This window comes from Sinocyclocheilus grahami, unplaced genomic scaffold (assembly GCF_001515645.1).
Source record: "Sinocyclocheilus grahami isolate Dianchi unplaced genomic scaffold, SAMN03320097.WGS_v1.1 scaffold362.1, whole genome shotgun sequence".
Classification (NCBI taxonomy): Eukaryota; Metazoa; Chordata; class Actinopteri; order Cypriniformes; family Cyprinidae; genus Sinocyclocheilus; species Sinocyclocheilus grahami.
In genome coordinates, this window is record NW_015505541.1 from 1,446,545 (window position 1) to 1,466,544 (window position 20,000).

The following is a 20,000-nucleotide window of genomic DNA, read 5'->3' on the forward strand; positions in this document are numbered from 1 at the left end:
TCTCTAGCTTTTCATTTCAAGAATGAATGATTTACACTCTTACCTACGTCCTCCAGTAACTCTGACCGTCTGTCCTTGTCGACAGTCATGAAGCGCAGTGACTTCATGGACTTCCCGTAGCCGATGCTATAGCTATCAACAGGCCGTCCATCCAGCTCGCTGGGGGGATCCCATGTGACCTTTAACCCCTTATCCACAGAGCTCAGCTTCACATTACGTGGCGGCAGTGGCTTAGAACCTGGGAGATAGTACAGCTGTCTGTCAATCACACTGCAATTACAGTCTGATGAGTTCATTTTTGTTAAGATAGCAGTTGCAAAGTTCAGCAAATAAACAATTAACTAGCTACTATTAGACTAAGCAAGGGATTTTGAGGGTCATTGTCACAAAATAATCAGGAGCACCAAATGAAGCAGTCTTGTATAACCTTGAAGGGTTTTATTTTGCAATAATGCCTGACAGACTACACATTATTCCATGCACAGCTATGCAGGAAATTGTCCTAGAACAATGGTCAGTTATACTGTTTAGCGGTCATTATGCATAAACATTTGACAGATTATGTGATTGACCAATCAGAATTAAGTATTGCAAGGGAAAATTAAACTAAATTGTAAACTTAGCATGACTATTCGCTTAGTGGGAGTCATAGTGTTTAATGTGGATCTGTTATATAAGTTAACTTTCTTACAACTTTAACAAGAGCAATAAGGGCTGCAACCCTCAGTTAATCAAACTGGAAACTCTGTGTGAAGTTCTTTAGAGTGCTCAGGCTGTTTTTAAAACCCTACTTAGAGTTGGAGTGAGCAAATCTCTCCTCGCTGTGCCTGTTTACTGTACAACAGCATGACTCTGGCATAAAACCCGGTGAGAGAGATCAATCTCTATCACTTATTTAAGTGTACACATGGACATATGCCTTTCGGTCACTGCTTTATAATGTAATATTGGCAATGGAACATCCCTCCACATAATTTGGAACCACATCACACATGTCATTGCAATTACCACAACTTGCGCACACACACAGGCCTCAGAAACATCAAACCTCAGTCTGTGACTTGGCCCATATTAAAATTTATGATGTAGGGTGGGTTCACATTTTGATTAAATCAAGACTTGTAAAACATAAGAATTAGATCTTTCTCCAAAAATAAACATTTTATACTGGAGGAAACTAACGGAGGCTCGTATTAGGGAGTGGACATCACCTAGATCAGTGGTTCTCAAATTTGGGTAATTCTGCAGTCAATAGAAAAAAAATATTAACTGTGATTCATTTTATGATTCCAGAGGTTTTAAGACCTGTTCCTCAGTTAATCAGTTAAAACAACAGTTCTTGATGAGACAAAAATAAAATAATAATTATGTTAGCTTTCTTTTTTATTTTATTTATAAAAAAAATATTTTTATGGAAAAAAAACATTTTTATTAAAATAAATTGAAATCTTCTTGCGGTTCACTTAGACGTTTGCTGAGGCCCCCTAGTGGGCCCCGAGCCTCCTGATGGAGAATCAGACAAAGCTGCAGTAGTGACAGTTATGTTATCATTGTTTAGATTATATAAAAGCACAGACTGATGATATTATCCCTAAAGATGTTGAGGGTACAAAAAAATTTGCACTGAACCCCTGGTAAAGTGGATGACTGCTTTTTTATATGTGTAATGTCAGATAAGGACATTCTCAGCAATGTTCTCCATTAGTAGATTGTCAAATTAATTATAATCAGTTTTTTTTAGCTTGCAGTAATAGCTGGAAATGTTGTAATCTAACTTCATGTCAGCTGTAAAAAATAAACGTTGTCATTTTTAACCCATTCTAACCTATGTTTCCAAGACTATCACAATTTACTATCGCAATTCTGACATTTCGATGTAAGCCAGTTAGATTGATGACGTATTTCCATCAGCAGACTTTGCAAATCACTGTTCAATAAATCCCAGAAAACCAAATATTTAGAATAGCAAGGCATAAAATCAGATGTACATATACTTAAAACAAATGTAAGATTGTTGGAACGTAAGAACTGCCCCAATAGCTGTTCTAAAACTCTTTCACGCTGTCCCCGGGCCATTTATATTATCCATTCCTTTATTAGGAAGGTGAAAGTAAATGCCCTGTGGTCCTGTTGTCAGTTCTTTTGAATTGTCTTTTTTATAAACACCCATAGAAAAACCTGTAGGGCAAGCACCTGCTGCTCTGACATAATTTTCTCAATGAAAGGCATAAACAGACTCTCACAAACATACTCTTTGCTTATTATTTTCATTCAGGTGCCTGGATGACATTCAAACAAATGCAAGAAGCATTTAGAGTGTATTATTGTTAAGTCAACAATAGCTTAGTGCTTTTACACAAACTTTTCAGCCTGAGCTACAAAATACCCAGGTGTTCCGTAGGAGGGCATCTGATGATAGACAATACTTAAACACCTGAGTGACAGGTTGAGTGTGGACATTGTGCCAACTACATGCTGGCGTCTTGTAGCATAGCACACTCACTAATCGATAGACTGAGTTTCCAAACCCTCCAGCCTTGCCTACGTCAATCAAAGACTTTCCGCAAATTCCGTAGTGAAAATCTGAGCAAGATTAAATTCCAGTAGCTGGTCAGGGCATGATTCTTCTCTTCCTCTCACTCTCTGGCAGAGCTCTTACCTGACAACACAAGCTCATTCTTACCGGAATAACAACAGACGTGATGTTAAAGTCCAGGGTTGTGGAACAAAATCCTGAGACTCATTCTTTCCAATATATATTTTATCTGTCAAGCAGATGTCTGGAATGGGTTTGAAGCTGCAGTTGGGCACCATTAAACGATATAGAAGTGTGTGTGTATGTGTGTGTTTATTTTTTGGCTTGAAATCAGTAAAGCTAAGCAGCTGGTGGCTTAAGATTTAGTTGTGTTGGATGTATTTTGTTTTGTTGAAGATGGAGAGAAGAGGAAAGAGAAGAATAATGGATAATATGCAGCTGCTGATGGCAGTCCCAGGCTGCACTGGGTGACCTCATATAAAGAACATTTCCAAAACACTGAGAAAGAGCAAGTGAGAAAGAAAAAGGCCCGTTGTAACGTGGCAGCAAAAAAAGCTCAGTAGGATTTAGCTACCACTTTTCTAATCCAAGATTCCTCTGCTCCACTGCATTCTCCTCAGAATTAGGAGGGACAGGCAGAGTGAAAGAAAGATGTGAGGAGAGAGAAAACGTGGCTAAAATTGATTTGAAGAGCTGAAAGTGAAAGAATGTCTAATACATCTGTGCTTTTACACTCCCTGATGACCTTTTAAAGAGGTTAACTGTACTTCCTACTGGCTCTAATTTGATAAATCTGCACTTAGAGTCCATCTATCTATCTATCTATCTATCTATCTATCTATCTGTCTAGCTGTCTGTCTGTCTGTCTGTCTATATCTATCTATCTATCTATCTATCTATCTATCTATCTATCTATCTATCTATCTATCTATCTGTCTGTCTGTCTGTCTGTCTATCTATCTATCTGTATGTCTGTCTTTCTGTCTGTCTGTCTATCTATCTATCTATCTATCTATCTATCTATCTATCTATCTATCTATCTATCTATCTATCTATCTATCTATCTATCTATCTGTCTGTCTGTCTGTCTGTCTGTATCAGGAATCGAACTGGAAATCCAATTGGGAATCCAAATTTGGTCATATTTTGTTATATATGCATCATTCAAATATCTTATTTAACAGTTGGCTACAGAAATTAATATTCTGTGGTTGTTGTGCACTCCTGGCAACCTCTACTAAATTAGCTACAGAAATTAACTACAAAGGTGACATCACCACCATCAGTTTAAGAAGTTATACAGTAAGCATTTCAATTATGTATATTTGTACTCTCTCTCTCTCTCTCTCACACACAGAGAGAGAGAGAGAGAGAGAGAGAGAGAGAGAGAGAGAGAGAGAGAGAGAGATAGGCACCTGCCTGTGGTTCAGATGTTCAATTAGGCTGCTGTCTCACCCATTATGCATTATTAGTGCTGCTTGAAATGTTTAATAAAGGTTTGGCACATGGTTTCCACGCACACTGTGATAAAACAAACAGGACTTAGACCTCCAGATTCACAAACCGCAGGTGATTAATTCAATAGAGCTATTTGTCATAAGTGCTTATGAAATAATAATCTTTACAGTACAAGATGACAGCATCATTACAGAAAGCCCTGGCAATTATACTAGACAAATATACTTAACGAATTATATTTGTATAATAGTTCTACATTTCTACTAATAAAATACAATGTTTGATTTTGTGAATTAGCCTACTATTTAAATAGAGATAAGCAGATTGACCTACCCGACAGTAGTGGGCTCTGGGTGCAAAGTGTGATCAGGAGCCCGAGAAGAGCTCGTGCCCGTGCAGGAGACATTGCAGATAGTGCTTCAGTATTACGCGATCCGCTACACTGAGCGAAGGAAGGCTATGGGATGCTCTGATGCTCAGTTGCCCGCTACCGTCAGTCTGTGCGCTCTTTCTCAGACGTTGTCTCCCTCTTCTGGGGACGAATGGGACTAGGGGCTATACCCAAATATGTTCAGAACAAGGCGATGGAAAATCTTTGGAAACACACTTCCTCTGATGTAGAACCCACTTATCGTGCTCCGTTTATTTTTATAGCCTGTTTACCCAAACCTCATTCTGTAAGCTACGTGTTAATATGCCTACTTCATTAGCGTAATTGTGTTATAAGTAGCCTATATTGTGTTTATTGAGTATCAGTATTGTCATTTATATTCAGCTCTAAAATCATGGTTAATAAATTCTATATGCGTTCTCCACAAATTTCTGCGGACTATACAAGACGAGAAAATCAAAGAGCACTGCAGTGTACCCACCTCCCTCATTTTTCAAAATGTATGTGAAAGAGTAACCAAAATGTTTCTACGAAAACAACCACGAAGGAACAATACAGTCAAACAGCAGTTATCGTCAGTTGAGGTAGTATCTTTCAACATCTGTATCTCATCTGTAAATTTGAGTTTTGTCTCATGATCTAATATAAATATCCAACTGCGGTCAAGCAGTCAAGTTTTGCGCGTGTAATAATTGTGCACTTACTGAGAGCAGTCAAAATGCATGTAAAGAAGCTGTCATACCGACGTTTTATTTTATAATTAGCTTATTTTAACTTGTATTTTTAGTTTGTAAATACATTACTTTTGTACATAAACGTTTGTATTGTACATTATTATAAATAATTTATTAATGTTTATAAATGTTAATATTAATGTTTTATATTATTAGTTTTTTTAATTTAATGTTTGTGTGTGTGTGTGTGTGTGTGTATACATAAAATGTATGTATGTGTGTGTGTGTGTGACAGCAAAATGCGTCCTGGCACTTGCACTGTGTCCAATATTTCAATACGTGTTCAAAAAGTGTTCCTTTAAAGGTTAGCTCATTCTTAGCTCATGTGTTCAGAGTGAGCCTGACTATCACTGTATTTATTTTCAAGGTATTTTACTGTATAGTTTTTGAGAAAACTAAAAGCAAAATCACCCCAAACAACAAAATGCATCCTTGCACTTGTCCAATTTTCCAACACTCATAAAAAGTGTTCCTTTATAGGTTAGCTCATTCTTTCAATTCATATGTATTCTAAAATGTAAAACTAAAAGCAAAATCACCCCAAACATCAAACTGTATTGTTGCCCCCTTTATTATCATTATGGGGTGAGCTTGCTTTTAGTTTTCTCCCAAACTATACAGTAAAATGCCTTAAAAATAAATACAGTGATAGTCAGGCTCACTCTGAACACATATCAATTGAAAGAATGAGCTAACCTTTAAAGGAACATTGTTTATGAGTGTTGGAATATGCGGAAATAATCAAAGTGCAACAATGGAGTTTGATGTTTTGGGTGAGTTTGCTTTTAGTTTTCTCCAAAACTATACAGTAAAATGTTTTGAAAATAAATACAGTGATAGTCAGGCTCACTCTGAACACATATGAATTGAAAGAATGAGCTAACCTTTAAAGGAACATTGTTTATGAGTGTTGGAATATGCGGAAATAATCAAAGTGCAACAATGGAGTTTGATGTTTTGGGTGAGTTTGCTTTTAGTTTTCTCCAAAACTATACAGTAAAATGTTTTGAAAATAAATACAGTGATAGTCAGGCTCACTCTGAACACATATGAATTGAAAGAATGAGCTAACCTTTAAAGGAACAATATTGGACACAGTGGAAGTGCTGGGACGCATTTTGCTGTCACACACACACACACACACACACAAACATTAATATTAACATTTATAATAATTAATGTACAATACAAACGTTTATGTACAAAAGTAATGTATTTACAAACTAAAAATAAAAGTTAAAATAAGCTAATTATAAAGGAAACGTCGGTATGACAGCTTCTTTACATGCATTTTGACTGCTCTCAGCACAGTAAGTGCACAATTACATGCGCAAGCCAAAAAAGTGCGGCTGGCTTGACCGCAGTAATATACTGGTATTTGTCTGCTACACATGAACGTTGTTTAGAAATTAGAAACTTATCTCGAAACTGTAGATTCACGTAAAATACAAAGATAGGCCTATGTCAAATTAACCAAGAGTAGGCCTACCTGCTTATTCAGATGATACCAGTTCTGTCATTTAACAGCCATTGACGTTCTCACAAAGCCAGTTCTAAATACATTACTTGCCATTTTGCTTCATTACTTAAAAAATTGTCCTGTAAGTCTTTTATATTTTTTACACATATAGTCTCTCATCTCAGAAAGTTTTCTAATTGGTTAAACTCCCGCCTACTGCGATTCACTGTAGTCGGCATGTTTTTAATTATGCTATTTTTGCTTAATTTTCATCAACTTCTGCAAGGCAATATATTTGAGTCCATTTTTATTTTAGAATTTTTTTCATTTAATGTGTCTCAGCTGCTTCTCTCAAGACAGAACCCTCTAAAATTAATTATTTATAAAATAGGTCAACGTCTAAACTACGATTTTAAAGTGTAGGGTACCCATGCACTGCAAAGAACAAATAGCCAGTGGAACATTATCATATCATATGATTGGCCTTTAAACATTATGTTATAAAGACATTCCTATGGATGTATGCAACTACATAAATTATGTATTATAATCCAAGAGGCACAAAAAGAGCAACATATTTTCCTCATTTATTTATTAAACACAATAAATGTAATTAGTGATCCCTTGAGGCAGACTTGTTTGTGGTGGACACCATTAGACTTCATCAGACTGCTACTTCCATCTGATATGGCATGGTCTTTAATTAACTGACAAGAAGGAAAGAAAAGGAGACAATATTTTAAAACAACAACAACAGCTCTAGTTTCACTCGTACATAAATTCTTTATGACTCCAGAAACTACCCAGCAGCTAAATGTGAACATAACTGAACATAAAACCCCTAGAGACAGCAGAGCTCCAAGTACAGTTAACCCCGAGTAATGCATCAGCAAATAAGAATCCATCACAAACAATCACTGGACCGCCATAGTCTCTGACTGTCTCAGGGGACCATGAAAGAGGCAATTAGAGCCGTGTGAGATGGTGTAGGAATAAGAGAGCCCAAGACGAGTTTTTAGAGATTACACTTAAAATTAGCCCTATTTCGTTTCTTAATGTGTGTTAATTATAAACAATCAATTACTTAAACAATGGACCCTTTTCACAAGACTGTGATGACGCGTTTAACGGTCATCAGCATCGTAAATCCTCAAAAGATTTTCATTTGTATTTTTAAAAAAATGTATCTACATTTATAACACTATTCTTTGTATTATATCACCTTTGCATCAAATTACAAAAAAACAGTTTATGCTAATGTGAGGGTGTTTCTTATGCAGCGTCTATGGGAGGGACGGTAAATTTGACATCGTTCTCTCTTCTGACAGCCGTTATCAGTCTCTCTCAATTTTTTTCCTTTTATTGAAAGCCATGAAAACACTATCATGGAGTTTTTCTTTTGCTATTTGAGCAAATGGGAATGCAAAAATTATATTTGTGGTACTCTCCCATTCACTGCTATTCAAGCTAATGTGAAAAAGGTCCATTATATAATTAAATATTATATACATAATTAACACACACACACACACACACACACACACACATGTTGTGTTTCCATGTTTTATGGGGACATTCCATAGGCGTAATGGTTTTTATACTGTACAAACTGTATGTGCTATTGCCCTACACCAACCCTACCCCTAAACCTACCCTTTACAGGAAACTTTGTGCAGTTTTACTTTCTCAAAAAAACTAATTCTGTATGTTTTATAAGCTTGTTTCCTTATGGGGACCTCAAAAATGTCCCCACAAGGTCAAAATTTACTAGTATTACTATCCTTGTGGGGACATTTGGTCCCCATAACGTGATAAATACCAGGTACACACATACACACACACACACACAAATATCATATATTCAAATGTGTCATATAGGCATACACTGAAGATACTTAATTCTTGGTTTTCACTTAAAAGATAACATGTAACATAGTTATTTTAATTAATAGCTGAGATGGCTTAGTAAAGTTCATTTCTTACATTCACTCTGGAGGGATCTTCTAAGCTCCTTTTTCTCTTTTTCTGGCATGACAAAGTAATTGACAGGCTGCACAGTGCCAGTCTTATCTTTGTAATTTTCCCTGTGCTTCTGTGACAACTGGGGAAAAGAGAAGTCCAAAATATGCATGACTAATCAGTGAGACAAAAGAGAGCAGTTTAGAACATGATCCACAATCACACCTTAATTCTCATTCTTACCATGTTGAAGTCCGTGATCTCCTTCTGCCTTTTGAAATCAATGTTGTTCCGGACCCAGTAGGGTAAGATACTGTCTTGGGTATGGGAGCTCAGAGGCACACTATTGTAAGAGCTTTTGCTAGAGGCCATCATTGCAGATCGGATGTTTTGGAAGTACTTTAGGGACGAATTGCCAAAAGTCTCCCCATACAGGAATTTAGTAGTGGGAATGTGTCCACAGTACCTTTAAATGATGCAGCAATTGCACAATTAACAGTTGATACAATATTGGTAGGCTAATTTTGTTTTATGATTTACCTGCACCAGGTTTAGAAATGAATCACAGCAAGGGTCAAAATGCCAAAGAAATGGTAAAATGGTAAGATTGTAATGGTAACAGCCATAATTAATTGTTAATTCGAGTTTATGTCAATTCACTATCAATTAATTGATTTATATATTTAACATTAAATGACAGCACACATTTTCTGTATCGTTTGAAAAGAAAAATACTCCGTGAATGTCAAAACTTAACGTTAACTCGTATGAAAATCAAGTCAAGGGGACAAATATTCTGCCCTGCACACAAAATAAGAAATAAGCTATGTTTTTACCCGGGCATCAGAGACGATGGGATGTATGCTGTGTTGTTATGCGTAATAGGAGTACCATTTCCTCTGAAAGTCATGACAATAATAGATAATAATACTATGAATATTATCCGATCATAAGCTGCTGCGTGTCAAAGCTGACCTGCACCGCAGATAAGACAACAAACAAAAGGTTGCCTGGCAACCATTTTTTCAGTATAGACTAGCATAATCGTTTTTATGAATAGCTAATCTGTCAGTTTAACTCTATACAGAATATATAAAACTATGCTTCTGCCTCGAACAAAAATCAATCTGGTAAGAAGCTTTTGGGGCGTATTTGGTTTCTGCAAGAATCCGCCCCTGAGAAAGAGTTTAGACAGTGTGCGACTGCCCCCTGCTGGCGCCATCCGTCATCACATTGCGCTCGTGCGGAGCGGCGAGGAGCGGATCTGACGAGTGTACATGTGCGCATAGTAAAGCGAGAGAAAATGAAAGCTCTTTAATTATTTATTACTCTTTTCATGTTATTGCGCACAGAGGATGCAGCCTGTACCATACGAGGATTTTCCCGGTTTTTATGTAGCGAATAAAAGCAGTTAGGACATGATTTTATAAAAAGTTATGCAGCGTTGTTCAAGATAGATCCGCGATCTTTGTGATGAAACATTTTGATTCTATTTTAGGCTTTTGATTTTGTTTCCATTTGAAGTTGAAATGGCTTTAGTAGTGTACCTGAAGACTGTCACGGAGCTTCGTGGAAAGGGGGACCGCATCGCTAAAGTGACTTTCAGAGGTATAGAGCAATCATTTTAATGTCCAGTGAATGTTTTAGTATGTGTGCATCTGTTTATTAAGCATCTTGTGATATACATATGTAGGTTTAATATGTATCCCATTTTATATATATATCATGCAGTGATGTGTAACGTGAGGCTCTGATGAAAAGTTGTAGAAATACAGTTATTCTAAATCAGCATGTCTTTATCAACACAAGATCATCGAGTTTTTTTTAAATATCGCTTTAGATGATTAAAAACTCCCTTGCTGGTAGATAGATAGTAACATTATTTCCTCATACACAAGCCTGAGCTGGTTTCATTATATGTAGGCTCTCAGTTTTCACTGCAGTACTGTTTAATTCATTGTTAATTTCAAGCAATGCTACTGGGATTCTTTTTCAAAAACTGTCTTCAAGGTCCCCGGAAGTATTAAAGCTGAATAAAGTTGTGAATTGTGAAAAGAGAACCAAATTTGCTTAAACTTTGGGTTGTTTTATCTCATTACATCTTGTCTTGTGAGGCTTGCCTCAGCAATTCATTAGATTTCATGTCAGGTGAATGTGGCTTTAAAGACACTGAATATGAATGACAAGACTTTTTTCTCCTGTTTCTCTCCTCTCTTTGTCTTTGTTTTTTGTTTTTGTTTTCATCTGTATTGTGTATTTCAGCACCTTGGACAGTTGCTCACTGTTCATCTGCACAATTATTTTCTTTTTTATAAAATGCTCTCTGTGTATGTTTGTAAGAGAGAGGGGTTGGCCAGAGATATGTGTGGAGTTTTATGTGTTTCTAGTATATTAAAATGTATATTACAGAATCGCCTTAGTTAAATGGAGCAGAAATGAGCTAGGACAAACAACATTTTATTGCTAATAAAAAAAGAGAACGGAGTAAACATCTTCCATTTTTAATAGGAATCTTCTTACAGAAGGATGTTTTGAGAGAATTGATGTAGAATGTGACCATCTGCTTTTTATGTAATTTGATTGAGACACTTCAAATAATAAGTCATTTTGATGCATGGTCCTGTTGTTACATTTCCCCCCCACTTTCTCTGATGGCAATGACTATCAGCTCTCCTGCTACCCTTTCCTTCCCTCCCATTTTGGCGTTCTCCTAATCTTCAGCAGCCCCAGTGTGCAGTGATCTAGGCTGTCTGGAGCGGAAGGGCTCTACTGAGCTGTGTCCTGTTTCTCTGTGGGTTGCATAACTTAGATTGAGTACCAACGAGTGGATCTGAGAACAATGAAAAATCTCAATAAAAATGTTTCAGCAGAGATAGAAAATTATGGAATGTATGAAAATATTGGCTTTCAGACTTTCAGATGTGATTATGTTGGAATTTGAAAAGTCCTTGTGAAGACTGTACATCATTGAAAATACTGTTCAAGATTGTTCTGTTGCTTTACAGGGTGCCCATCAATTTTTATTAGGTCATTGCCTAGTTTACACATGTTATATGAGCTTATATCCATATCCTCTTGTTATTGTCACCAAGGAAAAGTGTTTTTAAATCTAGGTTGTGAGCCTTGTGATTTTTTCCCTCAGTTCTCTCTTTATTAAGGCATCAGTACTGCACAATTCACAAACTGTTCCTCATCACACTTTTATCAATTCTTGTTTTTCTATTATGAAAAAAAAAAAAAATCCTCACCAGCTCAGCATTTTGTGATCTACAGCTCTGTGTACAGAGGGTAGATGTAAATGTTACCTGGGGAAAAAGCTCCTGTGAACAACAGCAGATAGCAATGAGTTTGAGATGAGATGCTGCTTGTTTCTCTGAGACTAAGAGAATTTTGTTGTCTGTATTTTGAGATTACATAACTTATTTCAAAATGACATAATTCAGACTAATTTTATTAAGAACTTTTTTGACATGACCTGTACCAGTGCAATTGTTCAACACAGAATCAAGACAACAATAGACAATGGTATGATTGTATAAAACTATAATAGCAAAACAAAACAAAAATGTATTTCTCTCTGCCATATGTGGCGAATTTGCATTATAAAAATTGATGGCTGGGAAGAGAATGAGAACAAGCAGCATTGTATTGAATTGTATTGTGCGTTTATTTTAGTATCAGAGACCCTAAGCAATGATTGTTTATGTATTTACCTTTCTTAAACATATCTACCAGTGTGCCTCAGCCAGAAAACATTAATGAATTGCTCAAGTGCAATATCTCTTGTGTTCAAGTGTTTGTGTATGCTTGTGTATGTGTGCATAAGTTGGTGTGTTCATGTATTTAATTATATATACTCACAAACACACAGAGTTTTACTTGTTAAGATTTATAATATTTGACATTGCAGTCTTTATTATATTATACAATGTTTCTTATATATAGCACTGCTTTGATGCTATGCTCCATATTGACCTTTAACTTAGTTTTTCTCCATACAGGTCTCTCCTTCTTCTCCCGGGTGCTGGAAAACTGCGAGGATGAAGCTCGGTTTGAGCAGGTCAGTATTTCCTCCTGCTATCTCTCCAGCTTCGGCTACTAACTCAAGAATGTTCAAGCGTGACACTAACACTGTCGACCTCAGAGCAACGAAACATATATACACTACAAATTTTTGAGTTCTCTCTCCCCGAGAGAGGATGTGGTGAAGGAATCACTCGAGGAATCAACCCGCTCAACCGTGACCAAACACATCACATTTAGCCCCACTGAATCCTATTAATGCTATTTGCACAGACCCTTTGGCAAGCAACACAGCAGTATGAAGTGGCAATAAGCTTGTGGATAAACCAGCTAAATTTCTATTAGGCTAATACGGTTCTTTGAATGATCGCTTTTTTTACTCCAAAATATCCCTGCAGGTCCAAGTCTCATACTTAGATTTGATAGGTTAATAGCAAGAAAAGCTTTGTTACTTTCTCAGTCATACTGTAAATCATAATGTAAATATGACTTGAGGATGTGTGTGTCCCCCCACAAATATTTTCTGATCTTGTACCAATAAAGAGGTTTTTATTTGCATTATTAATAACTTGCTGGTTTAGTGTTTTAAAAAAAAATACTTTTATATCCTCATAGAAGGCAGAAATTCAATTATGTTTAGCTGTCAGTCGTGATGGGGACTCCCACACTAGTGTTAGCCTCGTCTCACCTTTGGAGGGGGTTGTTGATTTTTTTCCAGTGCTGCAAACAGCAAGCGTTACGAAAATGCTCTTTTGATTCTATTTAAAAACTAAGTGCTGCTTCCTTTCTTGCTGATTGGTCTTTTGTCTATGTTAATAGAGAAGGCGGTGTTTCCACTGTGTGTACTGTAAGATAAGAAGAGAGAGAGACTCATAGTGAGTACAGCAATAAACAAAACAAAAATAATAATTATTTGAGATTATTTAAATGTGGAAGAATAAAGTTGACATTTTTTTCTGCCAAGCGGGCCGGGAAACATAATTAGTTAAATGTTGCTTCCATGTAAGCCCCATGATCTTTCTGGTTGAACTCCAGCCACTTTATTTCCTTTCAATCTCTCACTCATAGTTTTGTGGTAATAGTTTAATCATTACTGTACGGTTAGACAGAGCTGTTACACACTTCAAATCTACTGAACCCACTCGCCACTTATGATTACATCACAGATTTCATACCAAACCCCACAAGACAACACTTCTAGTACTGTAGGAGATGCTGTTGCTCTCACTTTCGTTCTCTCTTTCTGTCTTATCTTTTATTTAAAAGCATGTTTGTGTTTGGCACCAGCATTGTTTTTCCATTCAGGTTTATCAGGCAGGCATGATCAAGTTTCATATGCATCAGAAGTAATATGGCTTTTAATGTACCTAACACTGACATTTACCTTAAGCAGGGCATAAACAGAAAGTAAACAGACTTTATTTAAAGGAGATGTTTGTGTACATTTTCTATTGATCATGACAGCTTTTATTCATCATTTGAAGATCAATGACAATCAAAAAGCATTATAACTGGACATATATTCAGACACACTGTGTAATTGTGAACTGTTTGCATTGTAAGTAGCCGATACAGAATATCTACATGCCAGATTCCAGATTAGCTTGCTGCATCTGCACAACATAGAACCAACAAACAAGATGGGTTTTTGTGCTGCATAAATTGTGTTTAGCACAGATTTTGTGGGTTCATATTTGTGCTTTTACCCATTTTCCATAATTCCTTCAGTAAACCAAGAACTAAAACAATACAGGCGGCTTGAAAACTCAGTTCATCCTTAAGGTGCATCTAAATTCCCATACTTTCATAGTATGTCATAGTCTACTAATGTGAGATTGCTTACTTTATAGCAAGAAGTATGCACATTCGTACACAGGTTAAAAAGAATAGTTCACCCAAAATTGAAAATTTTCAGAATTTTCTCACCCTCATGTTCCTCATTCCAGATCTATTGCTTAATGCAATGTTTTTTTGTTCACGTTTTGATGCATTAAAGTTTTGGTTTTGTGGACTTTCAATGTTAGGACAGAAGTCTCTCAGGTTTCATTAATATACTGTATATGTTTTGAAGGTAAATTAAAGTCTCATGAAACAAAAATGAGGGTGAGTAAATGATTTCAGAATTTTAATCTTTGGGTGCACTGTTCTTTTGATTATATTATACTTGTTATGAAATTCTGCTTCTCTTATTCTGTCATGTATCCCATCACTTGTTTTCTCAGTCTTACTATCTCAGTACAACCAAACAGCAGTTTTTAATCCTTGTTTTCTAATCCTGCTATGTGCAGCTGAGTACACCTTTCAGGACTCTTGCCAGCTGTACTCATTGTACACTCTCAAATAGACTATTCATTTGAATCAGAATGGACCCAGATATTGTTTATGCATGAGCAATTATCATTTTATCTTCAACAAGCTCACAGACGCTGGCAAAGAAAAAAACGGATAATATAATTTAACTGGATATGTCTTGCTCTCATATTAAAAGGCTTCATTTTCTCCACACAATCTTTGGTTCCTTTTTTAATGTAATATAAATAACATCTAAACACTTCTCAATTATGTGTGGCTTATTATTGCAGTGCTGTTGCACAGTGCTTTAGGCCTGCAACCTGATGTTGACTGTGATAGACAGACAAGGTTCAAAGCAGACGCTTGCTGCAGCTATGTGCAAAATTGCCATCCTTTACATCAGCTCTGCAGGAGTGCCTGTCTTTAAAACATTGATTTTATCTGCAGGAGTCCAGCAAGAAACTTTGTTGTTAATGGCAGCTGATGTGATCTTTGTTGTTAAAGGCTTTTCTTGTGGTGGATGAAACTGTTTGGATGTGTACAGATTCTATTGCTTGTAGTTTAGCAGTTTAATGGCAAATGTAAAAGAAAAAGGGAGTGATTGATGGAGAAAGACTTTACTGAATCCTTTGTGGCTGGCAATTTCTATCCAATCTTGTAATGTCTAAAACCAGGGGAATATGAAAGCCAGGTAGTTCTTAAACAGCTTTCAAAGAGTGGTTGGAAAGATATTGACTTAACTTTGATAGACTTGTAAGTCATTTCACCTGTAAATCATAACTTGGCATTAACATTTGTAAAAATGCCAATGTATTTGCTTGTGGGAGATATTTTGGTCATGAGCTTCTATGCTATTTATGTTCCACTGTACATGGAATTGATTTGACTTATTGGTCGATGGTATAAACATGCCATCTGGATTTTATTTATAAATAAATGTGTTAAGTCTTTCAGAGAAAATTTCTCTGGGATTGGTCCTTGTAGAAGACAAACGAGCTCAGATGTCTTATTAAATACAGAAAAAGCTGTGTGGTGAGCTGTTTTTCTTTCACAGTGTCAATTATTTTAATTGAATAGTTAATGTTTCTTCAAACTTCTTTAATATGTGTGAAGGAGCATATTTCTGGTTTTGTTTTGAAGAAAGGGTACTTGAACTTCACTAATGGGGCTGTGGGGGTGCATAAAACAATAAATGTTGGGAAATGCTATATACCAGGACTAAAATATGGGCCTAGTGAAATGCATTTTCTATGAATGCTAATGAGTGAATGCTTGAAGTGATGACATAGTTGCACAGGAATTCATCATATAACCAAAGGCAATAAAAGTATGTTAAAAAATGAATGCTTGTCCCTAAATGCTTTTTTGTTTAAAAATGTGTCTGCAAAAGATGCTATTATATAGCACTACTGCTGCTCTTTGTATTAATGCATGCATATGCATTTAAGGATGCTCACATGCGAAGACTGACAAACTGAATTTTCCCCGTCCTATTACTCCCCCATGCATTTAACTGTATAATCAAACACTCTCTGCTGGAGCTTGTTATTGCTGAAACATGCAAAGCTAGCTCCCATAGTTCATGTCCATCACAAAACTTCAGCTATGCCTATCACACTGCATCAGTGTCTCAATGAAGAAATAAGAGTTGCTTTCTCATTATACTGATGGGGAATTGTCTCATCATGACCAGCAGATCTCATCTAATATGATCATTCTCCCAAATGGCCCAATGAAGCACCAAATTGCGCCAATCTCTCTCTTTTGTCAGTCTAATTATTCTTTCTGTTCAGCTTTCCAACAGTTTTAAACTACATGCTTCACGCTGACATTTTTCTGAAATGTGAAATCTTGACATTTCACATTAGATGCTGTGTTTTTAATTTGGAGCGTGAACAAATGTTGTGCACAGAATGATAATCCTTCAGTTTAGATCACTAATGAAAAGGTGACAAATTAATTTGTTGTTTTAAATCCACCTGTGAACTGAATTTATTGAGCAGGAGAGCAGTGATTCTCAACTGGTTCTGATTTTCTTATCCATTTTTAAAAGTAAATAAGCTTATTTATTTTTCCATGCCATCTGTGCACATGTATGATTAGTTGCATTTTAATTATTTATTTAATTTAGCATTGTTTTTCTCTGGTATCTGTGATCCAATCACAACAATTCTGTGTATCAGTAGAGAACCATTGATGTAAAATATTCTTGTAGGAAGGTGATTTTAGACAAATAAATGAACAAAAGTTCTGGTGATTTAAAAAAAAAAGTATGTTCAAAACCAGGCTAGCATTTAGCATGTAACTCCCTTATTGTCATAGAGTGCACAATCTGCATACTTGCATACTACAGTGCTGCTGGCTTCTGGTAAAGTCTAACATTACTGTCCCCTGTCTTTAGAATTTGTAAAACAACATACAGGCATGTAAATGCATGTCTCCATTTCTTATGATGCTTGAGAGATTTAATGGCAAAGGAAAAGATTTGAGCTTGCTGTGACTCAGAAGTGAGTGCGGTGACCTAGAGAAGTCTGCAGAGGGTGAGATGTTTGAGGTGCTGCAGGAGAAATCACACACTGTGAGGCCATATGGTGTAGAAAGGGAAGAGCGCAGAAGTAATGGCCATATTAAATCATTTCAGATTACTGCAGTGAATGAGAACAATCTGTTTTTAATAAGCTTAATTAGCTGAAATGTTCCTGAGAGTTGGCTGCAATAAGAAGTGCTTTAACTTGCTGTATTAATGTCAGGAAGCGTCTTCATGTGGCAGAATGAAACATTACGGAGGTTGGAAGATAAATCTGAACATAAGAGAAATTAATCTCAAATAACTCAAATTGCAAGAAGCGACTAAACCATATAGTATGTGAGAAAGAGATAAACATGTAGGAGAGGAGATGAGGAGAAGCAAAAGTGGAAGGGCAAGCGAGAGCGAGAAAGAAAAACACCAGGGGGCTTGACTGAGCAGGCTGATTAGAGATGCGGTTTGATGTCAGGACCAGTACACATTTTGTACCTAATGGTGAGACATGGATTTCACTGAAATAGGTGAGTGTTCATGCATCTATCCATTATCTGAATCACAGACAAAAAAAAAGAGAAGAAGTGAGGGGGAGGGAGATGGGGCATGTCAAAGCGTGTGATCCTTTGCCATTGAATAATTCACTCTCCATGCATTTAAATGGTGAGGCGGCTCTTAGTTTGTTAGAGCTGAATTGCAAACTCAAATCACCTCATGTCTTCATCACTGGAGCAGAGAGCTCATCTGTTCACAGCTTATATAAGAGAGCCATTGGTGGGAGAAATTAAATGCAAGTAGGTAAAATATGACTGAGGTTGATGATAAAACCAGGGTACATGTTTTTAAGTGAAGTAATCTGTGTGTTTTTGATTATTGTGGTGATTAATCAAAGCTCAAAGGGAGTCTTGGTCTTTGCAATTTGATCAATCATTCATATTTGGCGTTTATATTAACTACTTCAGACTTGGTTCTAGTGTAGTCTCGGATTTTTGAATTCAACTGTAACTTAAATTGTCTCCTCTGACCTACGTATATATAATTGTTTGGATTAATGGTATAGTTTTGAGTGACTGTCCAAAGCCAAAACAAAGATTCCAAAAGAGGGCTTTTACAATGATGCCATGAAAGACAAGAGCCATTAACCCAAGGGGTTTCTTGGAAAGTCACTTGTCAAGAATTTATAACAATTTTTTAGTGTAAAGAACATTTAAAAACTCTAAAGGACCTTTTCCACTATATTGAACCTTATGTGAAATGGGAAATTTCCATGGATGTTAAAGGAGAGATAAAGAACCTTTATTTTTAATAGTGCAGTACATTTGTTAGCATGAAAGAGATCATTTAACATATTGTAACTATTATTTATTTTTATTACATGACTCTCTGAAATGCTAGACCCTGATTGGTCAATAGCACCATGCATGTTTATATGTAATCATGTTTATGTACAGTCAGCCTAGCAACAAGACAAACACATATATTAATAATCAGTGTTTGTTTTGTTGCTATCTGATTGTTTTGTACTTTTTAATTGACAATTTTTAATAATAAACAGGTAAAATTATAAAATAATCATAATCAAATAAAAATCTAATTCATTTATTTACTTGTTGAATAGCTACCTGTACATTATCCCTTACAGATTTATTATTTATAGTTTATTATGAGTCTGTTCACAATATAAACACTGCTTAATATAAATATTTGTGGTTTAGAATCTGTGAAAAATCCATTTGTAACATGTTTCTCTGGTTTGTGTGAGTCTGCGGTGTATCCCAGGGGAAAAAAATAGAGTGAGAGATGAGGAAAGATTGAGAATGAACTCTATTTCTCAGAGTTATCTCCAGTGAAATAGAGTCCAGTCAAACAAGACACTGAGCTCAAACCTTCTGGCACCAGGATGGGCAGATAAGTCTTTTTTTTCATTGACATAAAAATGCTTCAAACAGGATTATTCCATAACCTGTCCTGAACTTTATTTTTATTTCTTAAAGGTTTTATGTACAAACTTGGGAAGTGATCGTCAAATAATCTGAATTACAATTTTCTACACATTGCAGTCATTTTCTTAATCATTGTTTTCCTTAAACATCTAAACATCCTTAAAACACCATAATTTTACAAGCAAATTTGTATAATTAGAACTTTTTTGATGATATATTGAATTTGAAGTTTATTTTTCTTAACATATTTCCTTTTTTAACCATGAATATAACAAAATGTGGTGAAGCTTATGCTTAGAACATTATGTGAGAGAATGTGTCATGCTATTTTTATTTCCTGGGTTAATTAGTCATGTTGGGGAACTGTGAGCTAGCGGTACATCTTTGTGTTGATGTATGCAGCCTTCTTACAAATGCTGTTACAAAAATATCTCTGAGCTGCAGATAATTTTTTTAATCAGTAGCCTTATCATCCAGAAAGATAATTCAGAAATATCCCTCATCTGATTTGTATCTATGGGCACAGTCACTGTAATTCCTTCTAATCAGTTCTCTTCATAGCCAGCAGCATTTGTAAGGGTATTATTAATTATTGTAAAGGGTTTGTTGCAACTTGACACAGATTTGTTGTAATAACATTGTCTGTAATTATTGGTGGCAAAGTGAATTATGCACAGCTGTTTA

The 20,000-nt window shown here is 35.9% G+C and overlaps 3 protein-coding genes across 3 annotated transcripts in view; 1 reads left to right on the forward strand and 2 right to left on the reverse strand.

The window, feature by feature from the left end:
• LOC107549078 (fibronectin type III domain-containing protein 1-like) overlaps window positions 1-4,424 on the reverse strand; it is a 32,325-nt gene extending 27,901 nt beyond the window's left edge. The window contains exons 1-2 of the mRNA XM_016230010.1: window positions 4,328-4,424; window positions 44-238 (exon numbers count right to left, since the gene is read on the reverse strand). Coding sequence (XP_016085496.1) covers window positions 44-238; window positions 4,328-4,400 — 268 coding nt within the window. The 5' untranslated portion in view covers window positions 4,401-4,424. The remainder of the gene's footprint in view (window positions 1-43; window positions 239-4,327) is intronic.
• Window positions 4,425-7,222: 2,798 nt separating this feature from the next.
• On the reverse strand, window positions 7,223-9,585 carry LOC107549082 (UPF0573 protein C2orf70 homolog A-like). The gene is made up of 4 exons (XM_016230014.1): window positions 9,374-9,585; window positions 8,781-9,003; window positions 8,562-8,679; window positions 7,223-7,285 (listed from the first exon to the last, which is right to left on the reverse strand). The coding sequence occupies exons 1-4, from the start codon at window positions 9,445-9,447 to the stop codon at window positions 7,278-7,280; spliced, it is 423 nt and encodes a 140-aa protein (XP_016085500.1). The 5' UTR covers window positions 9,448-9,585; the 3' UTR covers window positions 7,223-7,277.
• Window positions 9,586-9,802: 217 nt separating this feature from the next.
• LOC107549079 (otoferlin-like) overlaps window positions 9,803-20,000 on the forward strand; it is a 32,430-nt gene continuing 22,232 nt past the window's right edge. Inside the window, exons 1-2 of the mRNA XM_016230011.1 lie at window positions 9,803-10,145; window positions 12,539-12,597. Of these exons, the coding sequence (XP_016085497.1) occupies window positions 10,067-10,145; window positions 12,539-12,597 (138 nt within the window). The 5' untranslated portion in view covers window positions 9,803-10,066. The remainder of the gene's footprint in view (window positions 10,146-12,538; window positions 12,598-20,000) is intronic.

What these genes read in the sequence shown, in the direction of transcription:
- LOC107549082 (XM_016230014.1), bottom strand. Translation starts at nt 9,447, where the DNA reads ATGACTTTCAGAGGAAATGGTACTCCTATTACGCATAACAACACAGCA. An exon ending in CCATCGTCTCTGATGCCCGG is followed by an intron (nt 9,004 to 9,373) that starts GTAAAAACATAG and finishes CATCATTTAAAG; the next exon opens with GTACTGTGGACACATTCCCA. An exon ending in AGATCACGGACTTCAACATG is followed by an intron (nt 8,680 to 8,780) that starts GTAAGAATGAGA and finishes TCTTTTCCCCAG; the next exon opens with TTGTCACAGAAGCACAGGGA.